Source organism: Macaca thibetana, chromosome 2 (assembly GCF_024542745.1).
Source record: "Macaca thibetana thibetana isolate TM-01 chromosome 2, ASM2454274v1, whole genome shotgun sequence".
NCBI classification, from domain to species: domain Eukaryota; kingdom Metazoa; phylum Chordata; class Mammalia; order Primates; family Cercopithecidae; genus Macaca; species Macaca thibetana.
Window position 1 is genome coordinate 191,486,602 of NC_065579.1, and position 15,684 is coordinate 191,502,285.

Here is a 15,684-nt window from a genome sequence, read left to right on the forward strand (position 1 = left end):
TTTTATGTATTTTTTTATTTAGGCCTGGACTTCTCAACATCAGTGAACCTGCCACGCAGCCATGGCTGGCAGACACGTGGCCTAATACTGGCAACAATCACAACGACTGCTCCATCAACTGCTGCACGGCAGGCAATGGAAACAGTGACAGCAACCTCACTACCTACAGTCGCCCAGGTTAGGGACGCAGAGAGAGCGTGATCTGTATAAGCTTTTTAAGGAACCAGCCAGAAGATGTTTTCTTTCCCTCTCCCTACATGGGAAGATAAAATTTGACCAATATTTTATCCAGTGCTGACTATCGTTTAGCAAAATAGCCTGATTTAAGTATTTTCTCCATCCCTTAACCTCCATACTTTGCTAAAGTCCACCAAAAATATTTTGCCCAGATAATTGGGAAGATAAATTATACAATCGATAGCAAATAAGGAAAAATAAAATCATGGGAAAGTATGTATGTATGTGTTTGTTTATTGGAGACAGAATCTCACTCTGATACCCAGGCTGGCAGGTAGTGGCATCCGCTTCCTGAGTTCCAGTGATTCTTATGCCTCAGCCTCCCGAGTAGCTGGGACTACAGGCATGCACCATCAGGCTCAGCTAATTTTTATGTATATATATTTGTAAGTAGAGATGGGGTTTTGCCACGTTGCCCAGGCTGGTCTCAAACTCCTGGCCTCGCATGATCCATTCACCTCAGCTTCCCAAAGTGTTGGATGGGAATACAGGCGTGAGCCACCGTGCCCAGCCGTAAAAGTATTTAAAAAACAATTTTTTTTTTTTTGACAGAGTCTCACTCTGTAGCCCAGGCTAGAGTGCAGATGCGCAATCTCAGCTCACTGCAACCTCCGCCTCCTGGGTTCAAGTGATTCTCCTCCCTCAGCCTCCCAAGTAACTGGGATTACAGTCACACAGCACGACACCCAGCTGATTTTTATAATTTTAGTAGAGATAGGGTTTTACCATGTTGGCCAGGCTGGTCACAAGTATTTATGTTGATAAGAATGTATGTGATTACGTTTTATTTTACCCTTTTGGTTTGTTTGTTTGTTTGTTGTTTTTTGAGATAGGATCTCACTCTCTCACCCAGGCTGGAGTATGGTGGCATTAACACAGCTCACTGCAACCTCAGCCTCCTGGGCTCAACTAATCCTCTCACCTCAGCCTCCAAGTAGCTGAGACCACAGGCGGGCACCACCATGCCTTGCAAATTAAAAAAATTTTTTTGTAGAGATGCAGGTCTTGCTATGTTGCTCAGGCTGGTCTCAAATTCCTGCACTCAGGCAACCCTCCTGCCTCAGCCTCCCAAAGTGTTAGGATTATAGGGGTGAGCTACTGTGCCCGCTATATAATTTTTAATTGTAATTAAATAATCTTTAATCATATTTAATCATTTTTGAGATTTTGGGAATAACATAGATCAAAAGGTAAATAAATTCTTAGTTATAATGAACCAAATTCTTTAATAGCAAAAACAATAATAATAATATACAACAGTAATACAAAAATTTAAATAAAAATTAACTGGAATTTTAAATCAGATTTTATAGTATATTAGCAAATCCTGAGGACATGAGATATATATATATATGTATATATTGTGTGTGTATACATACATATATACACACACATAGATATATATGTATTATGTGTATATATACACACACACACTTATATACATATATATATTTTGCAGGTGTGTATGCATACATATATTTTCTATTGTTTGTTTTCTGGGTCAGATGTATATGTGACTAAAATTTCATGCCAAAACATAATAGGAAAAAATTGGATGTACATTATGCAAGATGTAAAGGAATAAAAATTACCAAAGATTTCTTACCCCCCCCCAAAAAAAACAATATTCGCAATATAGGAAATAGTAAAATAATTGTAAGGAATCTCTATGATGATAGAAGTAAAATAACCTATGGAATTAAGGAAAGGCGAGGGAGAAGTTGGAGTTAAGTAAAGATGTTAAGCACGATAAAGAACCAATCATAGAGCAATCTGCATGTCTGCCCTTAAAATGAATCCTGAGTCTCCACTGGCTGTGGACCTGACATAGCCGCATGACCGAGTCTCTGCCCTCTAGCGGTCCCTATGCTGAGTGTCTGGACAGATAGATACGCATGTAATCATAAGTAAAAGAAAAACTGGGTTGAGACCCATAGAAGAGAAAAAATGGCAATACCCATTTAAATTAATAGGTAGAGCTGTGTTGTCCAATATGGTAGCCATTGGCAACAGATGGCTGTTTACATTTAATTAAATAAAACGCAGTCTAAAACTCAGTCCCTCTTTTGCACTAGCTGTATTTCTAGTGCTCAGGAGCCACATGTGACTAGTAGCTGCTGTATCGGACAAAGCAGAGTAGACCATGTCCAATATCTCCAAGGTTCTGTCGGATAACACACATATAGATAGGTTGGCGAAACAAAATGAGAATGCAAAAACCATGTGATCTTTATAGTATTTCTTAACCACTGTTAAACAAAACTAGAAATTAGAAATAGAAATCGCAAAGGCCAGATCAATCAAATATTTCTGCTCCCTGATGGTTCATGGTTGAAATGCAGAATAGTTGAATTCAGTAGGATAGAGAAGTTAACCCATTTTTCTTAAGATTATATTCACATTTACATCTTTAGTAACAAGCATGTTAATTTATAATTTTTAACATATCCAGTTAAAAACCTAACATATCCAGTGCTACAGGTGACTTGTTAAGTTGGTACCACTTTTGGACAGCATGAATAAAATGATGATATTTTTACCATTGTAATTTAACTAATTTTTCTCTTTAAAAACTTTTAATTTAAAAATATGATTTCAGTTCTTCCTACTGTTTTAATATTTTCAACTGCAGGGTGTATATATATATATATATGAATGTATATGTTATATATGTGTATTCAGTTATTTAATGTCCAAATATTTTAATGGAGAGAAAACTGGAGTGGAAATGAGATATTAGATATTTAAGTATTATTTTAGTTTTTATTTGATTCAATGACCCAGGTTACTATGATTCCTTTTGTTATTATTATTGTCATTTTATATTTCTTGGGTGTCATTATGAAACCATGAGAAAATGATTATATAGCATGTTTTCCGGATAATGATTATCCAACATGACTACGACAAGTACTAATAGAATTCTCCTTAGTAGTATTTACTATCATTTTACCCCCGTTCCTCGTATCTTTTAAATGTAAATATTTTATAAAATATCAAAATCGCGGCCGGGCGCGGTGGCTCACGCCTGTAATCCTGGCACTTTGGGAGGCTGAGGCGGGCGGATCACGAGGTCAGGAGATGGAGACCATCCTGGCTAACACGGTGAAACCCCGTCTCTACTAAAAATACAAAAAACTAGCCGGGCGTGGTGGCGGCGCCTGTGGTCCCAGCTACTCGGGAGGCTGAGGCAGGAGAATGGCGGGAACCCGGGGGGCGGAGCTTGCAGGGAGCCAAGATGGCGCCGCCCACTCCAGCCTGGGCCACAGAGCGAGACTCTGTCTCAAAAACAAAACAAAACAACAAGAACAACAAAAATATATATATATATGTCTCAAAGTCTCAAGTTCTTTGATCTATGAGTAGTTTTTTCCCTTTGGATTTTCAATTTATATGCTTTGTCTGTTGCTTCAGCAGCTAACCAGTAGCTTCAAATAATTCAGTAAGCAAAGACTAGGAAATAAAAAGTTGGCACATAAAGATATACATGTATATATTATTTTAGTTGAATTCTTATTAATGCAGCTATTAAATGAAAATTATTTTAAATTGGTTGTTTACTTCAGCACTATCAGAAATTCAAATTTATTTAGTCTCTGTAAATTCTGTGTACCCTCTTTTATTTTTTCAATTATTAATTTTCTTTGGAAAGCACATGTGGATATTTGGCCCTTTTTTTTCATCTTATTTAAGCCCACTTATACTTTACGTAACGATTTTCTTATGACTCACAAAGCTACGTAGAAAGAAATTTAAAAGGAATAACCATGCAGAATGATTTTTTCCTTTTCCTCTCCATTGCACATAGCTGATTGTATAGCAAATTATAACAACCAACTGGATAACAAACAAACAAATCTGATGCTCCCTGAGTCAACTGTTTATGGTGATGTGGACCTTAGTAACAAAATCAATGAGATGAAAACCTTCAATAGCCCAAATCTGAAGGATGGGCGTTTTGTCAATCCATCAGGGCAGCCTACTCCTTACGCCACCACTCAGCTCATCCAGTCAAACCTCAGCAACAACATGAACAACGGCAGCGGGGACTCTGGCGAGAAGCACTGGAAACCACTGGGACAGCAGAAACAAGAAGTGGCACCAGTTCAGTACAACATCATGGAGCAAAACAAGCTGAACAAAGGTGAAGAGGCTTGCACGCGTTCCCATCTGTCTCTGTATGACACTCTCAGCACCTCGACTAGATGTCGAAACTTGTCTGCGACTAGCAAGTAAAATCTTTTCTTCTGTCGCTGAGATTTTCTTATTTCTTTGGTTTCAAAATTTCCAGTGTCAAAGAGTTAATTAGCACAACAATAACCTTGGAAAATTTATTTTATAATGATATATAAGTATTTTCAAATGGTTTTGAGATTAATTTAAATTTAATAGCAGGTGAGGGATTGGGACGGACAATCTTTTATTCATGAGGCAGATGTACAACTGTCACAATACCTCACATTTTCAATAAATAGACTATCCCATTCTTTCCACTAGAGGATGGAAGATAATTGCTTCTATGTGGTCATATAAACCAGTGGCATTTTTATATCAACCTGATATAAAATAATTAAATTAAACTTGAACTAGAGAAGTGGTTCCATTTGTTGTGTGTCTCCCACCTCATGTGGTTATTAAGACTGCTACAATGTATAATTTTAGAACCTAAATTTCCTTGGTTGACCTGATTGAAGTCTGTCCATATAGAACCTAAAATAAATTGAGTTTAGTATTAACTTGAAGTCGCAGAATGGCATTCTGTGGCCTGAAGGAAATGTTTCTGTATTGTAATGTGCATGAGTTGGAAAAGGTAGGTGTTTGATTTCTTTGTAGTCCTTTAGGCTACTGCTTTAATAACATGATTTGCAAAGTTATACCTCTAGGAAAACCAGGACAGGATTGCTCTAATGTGAATAGATGGGGGCAGTGCAACCCCTCTAGTCCAGGTAAAGAATACATTTTCTGGTAGATAATTGGAGATATAGACTTACTTTCTTTAGGGTTGAGTTGGTAACATTTTCTTGGAAAATACAATTTATCGCAGTTGAAGATAACAAAAATGTAACTTAAAAATTTCAGTTAAGTTAATATTATGTTTTAACTTGAGAATGAAGTCAGCTAGCCTTTTCTCAAGTTTAAGAAAGTACTTGATTGGTAGAATAACCCAATTTAATAAATCTTGATTGAGACTTTTGCATAAGTTGATGACAAAGACTGACGAAGATGCATAGGACACTTTCTGTAATCATGGAATTTGCAGTGGTGATTCAAACTATTGTCACGTTATTCCTTCATAGTGTATGGTTTTACTGTGGACTTCAGAAATCCCTGAGAGCCTCCATACAAATATTTCAGAACTCTGATTTATTGTTTATACTGCTTGTAAGCAGATTTGGTATGTCAGACTATAATAAAGAACCTGGAGTGCAACTAGATGACAGATTATTACTGACTACATTCCAGTGGCGAGCTTATCATTTGGATTTTCACCTTTGCCTAAGTAAGCAGAAGCATTTCTGGGGCAAATTAAGATATTTGGTTTTTTTATTATTATGGATATATATTTTTTATTAGATATAACCTTGCTGACAAGTTTCAGTTTTATTTTTATGTTACTGCGATTTATTTTTTATGATTTGCAGACCTATTTTTGTGATTTCTTATTAAAATCATATTGTATTATTAAAGTTATGTATAGTTTATATATATTTGGAGTGTTAGCCTTTTTATATCCTGACAATCTGAATACAACAATAAAAGAGAAAAAAGGCAAATAAATGGTCCAATTTGTTTCTTTAGTTACCAGAAATATAGATAAAGCAGAGATGTGAAATTGCTCACAAAGCGAAAATAATTTTTTTTTCATCTGACATGTCTAGATTATCGAGCAAATGACACAATTCCTCCAACTATCCCATACAACCAATCATACGACCAGAACACAGGAGGCTCCTACAACAGCTCAGACCGGGGCAGTAGTACATCTGGTAAGTAAGGTGAACCAAAGAACCTCTCGTTTAAAAAGCTGGTACTTTCCAAGATTACAAATTGAGTGCTAATGGACTGACGTATGTAGATGACATGTCTAAATCACTTTATGTAATTTGAGTCTCAGGCATGGTCTTGTCTCTGCAATTTGAGGGACTTTCCACTCACTAAATCATTTTATGTTCTATTTGGCAACAAAGACTGAGTGTCCTATTTTCTTTCTTGTTAATGAGCTTTAGCAAAGCCAGAAGAAACATGTCTGCCTAATCTTTAAAGGCAGTGGGGACTTCTTTTTCCCCCTTGGCCAAAATGTAACTAAAATGTTGCACATAGAGTTAACCTGCTAAATATGTTGCCATTTGAAACAGCCTGTAAAAGCACATAATGTTTGAGGACGCCTGAGCAGAATCAAAAGCGTAAGAGACAATAACACGAGATTCAGGTCCAAGAGGAACCTGTCTCAGTTTATCATCTCTCTACGATCCCTCAGTTCTTGCTCTGAAGCCTCGTAAAGCAACCTCCCAACCTCAGTCTGTAAGTGCCTCCCCAAGCCCCACTGAGGCTTCTTCCCTGTGGTCTTCATGCTGTTGCAGCTGTTTACCAGCTGTTCTCCTGATAGAGGCTGCAGATGGGAGCTTGCTGGGTGCTTAAGTCCTGTTTTTCTAATTAAAGGCAGCTCGTTATTAGAACTAACATGTGGCACGTCACACCACAATGAGAACAAGACCGATTGATCTTGACTCTAGCAATGTTTCTCCAGGAGAGCGTAGAAATGCCACTTCCCAGCAACTGGATTCAAGTTGTGCTTAGGGGCTTTTAGCCAAGAGTCTCCACCCCTCTTCTGTAATGAATATGGCATTTGCGTTTTACAGTTTTCCCTTAACTAACACGCTGGTTTGGCATTTTCTAGCCTGTGTTTCTGTTGGATTTAAGGGAACTTAGAAATGGCCCTTTACCTTTTAGATTTACTCTGATTCTATTATACGTTGTTTGTTTTAACGATTGACATCTTATTAAATGACTTCTTTTTTGAAACTAAGTCAATCCTGAATTAAGAGAAATATTTCAAGGATCTACTTTTAAGAAAATCATATGAAATATTTTGATATTTGATTATCTTATGCCATTTCATCTTTGAATTTTTAGTCACTCAGAGAAAACTGTATCTTAATGGGAAAATAAACAATGATTCTAGTTGTGAATGTTTAATTGACCTTCGGTATCCCTCAGCTTAGATACCTAGGTCTGGATGTTCTACTAATTGATATTCTGTGAATATATGGTAAAAAGATGTAAAGATGGTAAAAAGCAAGTAAACAGGGTATAGGAGACATCTGTGCCAGGACTGGTGGAGTTGCTACAGGAGATGTATATCAGGAAATCCAGCGGAAGGCGCGGGTTAATGTCTAGTCTAGAACACATGCACAGTCATCCCAGTGCTGGACACCTGAGTGGTGGGTGAGAGAACAGAGACACATACACGTAGTACTGATAATCGTAGTTTATTAATAACAGCCTGTCCCTAGCGCACGCTTGCTGCAGTAACATACTAGTACAAGAACATCTGGCTTAACAAACACTGCCATTTGACTGAAAATTCCCAAGTGACAAAAATATCAAGGTTCATTGAATATGGTCAGACCTGACTCATGTATTACGTGACTTGGAGAAGGATTGGATAGGGTTAAAAAAATAAGACCAAGATAATTCACTGATATAAAGGGACATTATGAGAAAAATAATTGTAGACTCATCGTCTGTAATTCACATATGAATCTAAAATGTAACATATTGGAAAGGGGGATATTTTATCCCAAAATACTTGTTGATCTAAAATTTTCGTTAAAATAAATGCTTTCAAATATATAGCCTCCTGTGTTTAAAAAAAAATAATGCCGAATCTAAAATGAGAACACTGGAACACTTGAATAATTGGGCTATGTCAAACTACTAAGAATGTTCAAGCAACATCATTTTACCATAAGCCATCATTGTATAGAAACAGTGGCTGAAAACACTTCTGTCCCTTTTAAAAATCATTTTTCTGCTTCTTTTGTCATTAGTTCAATCAGTCATTCCAGCTATTATTTCATCTGTACTTGCCTTTCTGAAGGAAACTAGTAATTTCATTGTGCCTAAAACATTTCAATGGACAAGTACAAATTATATATATTCAGTGATTTAATGCAACAGTGGAACTCTAATAGATCGTATCTGTATCATATTGTATTTTAGGTTCCAGCAATTAAATAATAGAAAGGCACTCCAGAAAATATGTCTACAGCTCATTTGTTTGAGATGATAATCCATAATGCAATTAATTGCTGTAAGAAGATCACTATTAATGATATGACTTGAAACATTCATTCATGGTTTTATTGCTTTTTTGCTATTTATTTTGCAGTTATTCATTGCAGTACCTTGCATTTTCTCTGGTACAAAGTTCTGTTTAAAATTAATGAAAAAGCGTGTTTATCTCTGTATACATAAATGAATTATAAAATCATATTTACAAAAAATGATTAATTTGTGACTAATAGAAAACATTTAAAGGCCAGAGATCAATGGCTTGTATTTTATTTCCTTTCTAGGGAGTCAGGGGCACAAGAAAGGGGCAAGAACACCCAAGGTACCAAAACAGGGTGGCATGAACTGGGCAGACCTGCTTCCTCCTCCCCCAGCACATCCTCCTCCACACAGCAATAGCGAAGAGTACAACATTTCTGTAGATGAAAGGTAAGAGGAGTGTCCAAACAGATGTAAACAGTGTAATATGATTGTTTCCGCCCATTTTAAGCAATTATTAAACTAGGTGGTCAAGAGAAGACAGATTCCTAAGGTCCACAAACAGTTGCCTTTAAATAAAACAGTGCTGGTCAGCAGGAAGTAAAAATTCTCCTTGCTGCTTCCAAAAAAGGAATTTGTGCTTCAAAAGATTCTTTTGGAGCCTAGAATAGAATAGAAAAATGAATACATATTAGCTCATGTGTATATCCTGTGTGTGTATACATAATTTAACATATGGATATATGATTTTGTGATTTTTGAATATTACAACTTCTGTGACATGTCTTGAAATTTTTGTAAGACAGTCGTGTGGATTGATACCACAACGATGGTATCCTGAAGGCTATTTGTTCTTAGATATTATCACCTTATGCTGAGAACTCTTTGTAGAAATGTGAACTTTGCTGAATTGTTTCTCCCAAAGACTTAACAAGTATAGTAGTCCACGTGATAGCAATTACGAAGTTAGTGTACCTCTTTCTCACTCCAGAATCTGCAGAACTGGACATGGTACCACCAGACAAAACAAAACAGCTGCTGCTTTAAACCAAAGGAGGAAAACTCCTTTAAGGTGGAGAATTAGCGAATACATCATAAAATATACCTGAAAATACAGTCTTTTTGGTGACTGCTGTAAAGATATCATTCCTTCATTCTGCACACACAGAAAAGTGTATTACTGTGCCCAGAAACAAAGTCTCTGTGTTTCAATTTTCTAATAATCTTTTTATAAAATGCATTTTTAAGTAAAATTCTTATATAAAAATATTTACAGGGAGCTCTCATTATCCACAATATTTATACATTTTAAAATTCTTGTGAACAGTGAGTTAACAAATGTTGAACCATTGGTCCTAGGGGAAATACAGGGCTAGGTTCCTTCTAACCTCTAACCACAACATATTTGTCAGCTGACCAATACATAACCTTGTTTTATGTATTTTTTAAAGATGCTTATTTAATATATATTGTTCATTTATTAACATGGAACCCAGTAAGTCATTCTTCAGCAAAGCTTATTTCATAGATTTTTTTTTAAGGCACATTACAGCCTTCTAAGGCTTAGACTCACTAAGAGCGCTTCATTAAGCACTTCTTTTGAGGGCCGTTTTAAGAGGGAAATCACTAATATAAAGCTTAAAACATTTTGACAAACATGGTGGTAAGTAAACCACGGAAAGGACGCTTGTTTACTGTGTGAGAACTGACACAAGAAAGCAAAGTGTATCCTTGTTTTACCTCAGCTGGGAACACCCACGTCAGGCACTCAAATTTTTGGCCTCTTTATGAGTCTGTGGGAATGACCATGAAAATGCCATAGATACCGATTTGGGGGTTTACAAATAAATTACACCGAGTCAGTGAATTTGCAGATACAGAATCTGCAAGTAATGAAAACAAAACTGTATATTTGGTTTGGTTTGGTTGGTTTGGTTTGGTTTGGTTGGTTTTGTTTTGTTTTTAGAAACAGGGACTTACCCCAGAGCTCAAGTGATCCTCCCATCTCAGCCTCTCAAGTAGCTGGGACTACAGGCTTGTGCCACAGTGCCCAGCTAATTTTATTTTTATTTTTTTGTAGAGATGGTATCTCACTGTGTTGCCCAGACTGTCGAACTCCTGATCTCAAGCAATCGTCCCCACCCCAGCCTCCCAAAGTGCTGGGATTGCAGGCAGGCATGAGCAATTCCACTTGACCTGAATGCATTTTTAAAAATGCATTTCCCAAGCTGTTTTAACAACATTCATTGCTGCTTTGGTTCACAAAAATAAGAGGACTAAAATGAAATAAGTAAATATAGGTGAAAAAAAAGAAGAACAAAGAAAAAAGCTATATTGGAGCTGCAACTGTGCCCCAAGGAGAAAGACTGATTCTAATGGAGAAGAATGAAGGTTTCGTGACTGGCTACATTTGTTCTTGATCTGGACAAATGAGAAGGTTCTCAGTTAAGAAAAAGGGGTTTTATGGACATGGGACCACACAGATGTGGACTCCTGGAAAACTAACATGAAACACATGCTGGGAATGAGAGGATGCTGGGACAGCAGATGTAAGCCAGATTATACAGATACTCCAGTGTCTTGCTTAGTCATTTATTTTATTCTTTAAACAATTAGAGAGTCATTTCTTATTTTGAGGAGCACGTGAATAACCTGCATATGATGCATATTAATGTAATTTTGGAAGTAATGGAGTGACTGGAGGCTAGGAGACCAATTAAAAGATTGTTGCAGTAGCACGTACAAGAAATAAAAGTAAGAGAATAGATTGTAGAGAGTTTTTATTGATAGAATAGAAATGAATTGGGGAGTGGTTTGAGGGAGAAGAAAGAAGTCAAAGATGACTAAAACATTTCTAGTCTGGATGAGTAGGCAAGTTGCTCAGCTATTTGCTAATAAAGGAAGCAAAAGAAAGAGGCAAAAAGGGAGACAGTGAGATTAGGAAAGTAAAGAAGGATGCAAAGAAACATTATTTGAGCATCAGCTTCCCGGAATTCAGGTAAACAAGGTGGATGGTAGAGAATGAACAAGAGAAATGGGTAACAGAACCAGTTTATATAGTGTTGTACATCATTGCCCTTATAATCAACAAACATACGCCCTGGGATAAGAGAAAAGAGAAAGGCATGATTGTTCCCCAGATCCATCGTGCTTCCCACCCAGCTCCAGCAGAGGAGTACGGGGCATTTTATTGTTGAATGTGTATTTTTCGCTCACCATCCTAAATGCAAGCCAACAACTTCATTTTGTGTTCAACTGAAGAAATAGTGATCTACTATAATTTGAGAGAAAAAAAAATGGGTAGTATTGGACTAAATAGGTTGACCTCCAGTATATCTTTCTCTGAAAGGATTTTTAAGAGTAATTTTTCTTGGCTGGGCACAGTGGCTCATGCCTGTAATCCCAGCACTTTGGGAGGCTGAGGCAGGTGGATCACTTGAAGTCAGGAGTTCGAGACCAGCCTGGCCAACATGGAGAAACCCCGTCTCTATTAAAAATACAAAAATTAACTGGGTGTGGTGATGCACACCTATAATCCCAGCTACTCTGGAGCCTGAGCCAAAAGAATTATTTGAACCTGGGAGGCAGAAGTTGCTTTGAGCCGAGATTGCACCATTGCACTCCAGCCTGGGCAACAAGAGCGAAAATCTATCTCAAAAAAAGAAAACAAGGGTAATTTTTCTCTAAATGTAGCAACTCGTCTTCAGGTCCTCTGTAATACCATCTTTGAGTCTTTTAGAGAACATATTGGAGGGACAAAATATACCAAATACATTGGGGTTGTACTAAATTAAGCCATGTTAAGTGGATTTTTTTATTGTATGACTTCTAAGACCCTATAATATGCTAATGTAAATTACAATCTCTTAGAGAAAAATAGTTTATGCAGTAATTCACAAACCTTGTGAGGTAAAATCTTTTTCAACAATAGCTCCTTAGTATGAAAATTGAAAAACAATTTAAAGGTGGCATTTCATTACTATCCAAATAGTTGATTTGAATAACCTGCAGTAAGTCTACACATCCTTATCATTTATTTTAGCTATGACCAAGAAATGCCGTGTCCCGTGCCACCAGCAAGGATGTATTTGCAACAAGATGAATTAGAAGAAGAGGAAGATGAACGAGGCCCCACTCCGCCTGTTCGGGGAGCAGCGTCTTCTCCAGCTGCCGTGTCCTATAGCCATCAGTCCACTGCCACCCTGACTCCCTCCCCACAGGAAGAACTGCAGCCCATGTTACAGGACTGTCCAGAGGAGACTGGCCACATGCAGCACCCACCCGACAGAAGGTACGTTGTCACTAGCCTTCTTTGCTGACAAATCAGATAATTTCTACTTCTCAGCGGAAGTTATTGAATGCCATCCCATGAAGTAATTTCCTTGTCTCAGAAGCCTTTCCTTGCAGTATCATCCCACGGTAAACCTAGGTGATTAACATATCAAGTCATATTGTTGACCATTGCATTAGATTAATTGATCCTAGTGAACTTGCAACCATAAAATAATATGTATTAATACCCACTTATAAAAATTGCATTCATCACCACATGGAGATCATGAATATGGTTTGCTAATTCTGTAACACACTATTGACAGTGAGTGTTTTTGTACTTTAGTTTTCCTTTAGCATCGGTAAGTCACTTCTTTGGTCAGCAGAAAATAGATTTTCTCTTTCTTTTAAAATTAAGTTTACATAATAATGTGTTCCCTCATAACTGTAGTGTCACAGAAGAATGAGTTTGGCATATTCTTTTTGTGTTGACCTCAGATACCTTTATTTTGGTTTAGATATGAGTTTGGAGCTTTTTAGTCAGATTATTGTATGTGTGTGTGTGCGTGTGTGTGTGCGCGTGTGTGTGTGCGTGTGTGTGTGTGTGCTTAAACTCTTTTAAACCTATGTATTGAGCATCCCCAACCTATACGTGTTTGTGATATACAATAGCTTCACTTGACATTTCTACCACATAAAAGCTGTTACTGCATCATTTTAGCTTTTCTCTCATTGTTGATGATTGTATATATACTGTTTTTTTGCCCTTGACACATTATATATATATATTATTTTCTGTATTCCTAATATCATTTGAAATTAAGTATATTATTTGCCTCAGAAGAGGCTCCTTTGATATTCTCAAATGAGTAAGAAACTCTGATTTTTGTGGCTTGAATTTTGCTCTGCAGATTAAAACAGAATTTGGCAATGTTTATCAGCTCTTCCGTTGTTAAGAGATTATTACCAGATTCAAATTACATACACTGTAAAAACAAGAAAGTAGTGAAGCTTTCTCCTATCTAGCAGTGAGGAAGTTGGACTGTCAGACATTTTAAAGGAATATTATTAACCCATGAAATGATATGAAAATTGAGAGCAAATAAGGCACCATTTTCCCATATTAAAGTCACAGACCATCTGTGCTACTCTTAGCCAATGAGAGACTAAAAGAGACCATTTAGCTCTGAAATATCTAATAATTCTTTTATTTTGTTGCCTTGTGTTACCTGTTTCCCTCACCGTTCCTGTCTCTATTCTAAGGGTACCCAATATTTTCTTTCTGGCTAGCTCTTCTTTTGTATTCCTTATGTCCTCCTTTCCACAGAAACAGAAATCAGTTTTCCTTCATCTGTCTGGAATGTCCAGCCTCTTCCTCTTCATTCAATTCTCCTTCTCTTCATGGTTAACTCAACTCCCTCCATGCCTTCATCTTCCTTGGCCTCCCTTCTGGCTCCATGCTCCGCCCCCGCTTCATTTTGTTTAACTCCTTCTGCCTTCCGTACTCGCATTCGCACCTCAGCCCACTGCGTTCTGGCTTAGAGTATTTTGCTTCGATTGGTCCATTGAAAGTAACCTCCTAATAGTCAAATCTGAAGGCCTCTCAGTTATCATACCTATGCTTTCTGCCAGGATGGCCATTTTATAAATTGCTGTAAGAATCAATGGATAATGTGTGTAAAGCATCTGAAGCAGGGTAAGTATTCAAAAATATTAGCGCCCTACAGCCCTCACCTTTACGCTATCATCCCATAGCTTGATTCAGCTCTTACATTCTGGTGGTTGTCAAATTTCTTTACCCAGCCTAATTCCTTTTCCTGAATGCCACAATATTTCCACTTGAACTTCACGCTGTGTCCAAATCCAAATTCTTTGTCTTTGCGCTTTACTCTGCAAACTTGTCTTTTCTTTTACGTTGATGGCTGTCTTGTTTAGAATTTTCAACCATTATTTATTTGACCAATGTTTTAAAATAAAATGACTGAGGGAATAGGCAAAAAGCATAAACGGTACCTTTGTCATTTTGAAATCAGCTTAGTTATCCTACTGTTTAGTTTTTTCCTAGCATTCTACAAATGAGGTTATTCATGAAGTCACTTCAATCCAAAATGGCCCTTGATTTTGCTCTTTAGTTTCCATTCCTACATTTGCTAGGGCAGGCCCTCCATCCCTGAAATCTGCCTTATCCTTAAACCGATCTCCACTTTTCGTCTCTCTGTTTTTCTATTCATTCTCACAATATTTTATTTGCACACAAGAAATCTGGTAATGTTCCCCCATTCAGAGTCAAGTATAGTGTTTAACCCAATATTTAAAGGTTTTCACAATCCTTTTCCTTTTATTTACTTTCCCCCCAATTTCATTACATACACTTTTTTTCTAATTAGTCTGTTTTAAAGTTCCTAAATTTGCCTGAAACTCATCAACATCCAGATCTGCTACATCCTCTTTCCTGATTGCCTGGTAAGCACCCCTCATCTTTCAAAACCCTGTTCAAATGACACGTCCTCTGTCTGCCTGGCAAAAGTCAACCCCTCTTTTCTGTACTCTTCATAAGAGTCTATTCCCATCCCTGTTACCACACTAACCAGTTTTCATGTTGCATTAGTATTTGCTGTTTGTATCTCTGTTTTCCCTTTTACATTAAAAGTTCTTTGAAGGCAGAACTCATTCATGTCATTGAGTTCTGCAGAGCTTTCTTCGGTAAAGTATTTGATGAATGGAATTGGATACTATGGAAGAATTGGAGTTGACCTACTGTCTATCGTTTTAGGCTAATGGATGCTTGTAGAACTTGAGGCAGATATATGTAATTGGATAATACATGAACTATCTGCACTTATAATCATTTGACTATTTTCAGCCTTTCTCAAAGGTATGATTTTCAATCTGTAAGGGTAT

General features: G+C 37.1%; 1 protein-coding gene across 1 annotated transcript in view; it reads left to right on the forward strand.

The window, feature by feature from the left end:
• Nucleotides 1-15,684, forward strand: part of ROBO1 (roundabout guidance receptor 1) — a 1,153,604-nt gene that overhangs the window by 1,110,468 nt on the left and 27,452 nt on the right. Inside the window, exons 22-26 of the mRNA XM_050779013.1 lie at nt 23-177; nt 4,046-4,381; nt 6,117-6,224; nt 8,817-8,961; nt 12,554-12,802. Coding sequence (XP_050634970.1) covers nt 23-177; nt 4,046-4,381; nt 6,117-6,224; nt 8,817-8,961; nt 12,554-12,802 — 993 coding nt within the window. The remainder of the gene's footprint in view (nt 1-22; nt 178-4,045; nt 4,382-6,116; nt 6,225-8,816; nt 8,962-12,553; nt 12,803-15,684) is intronic.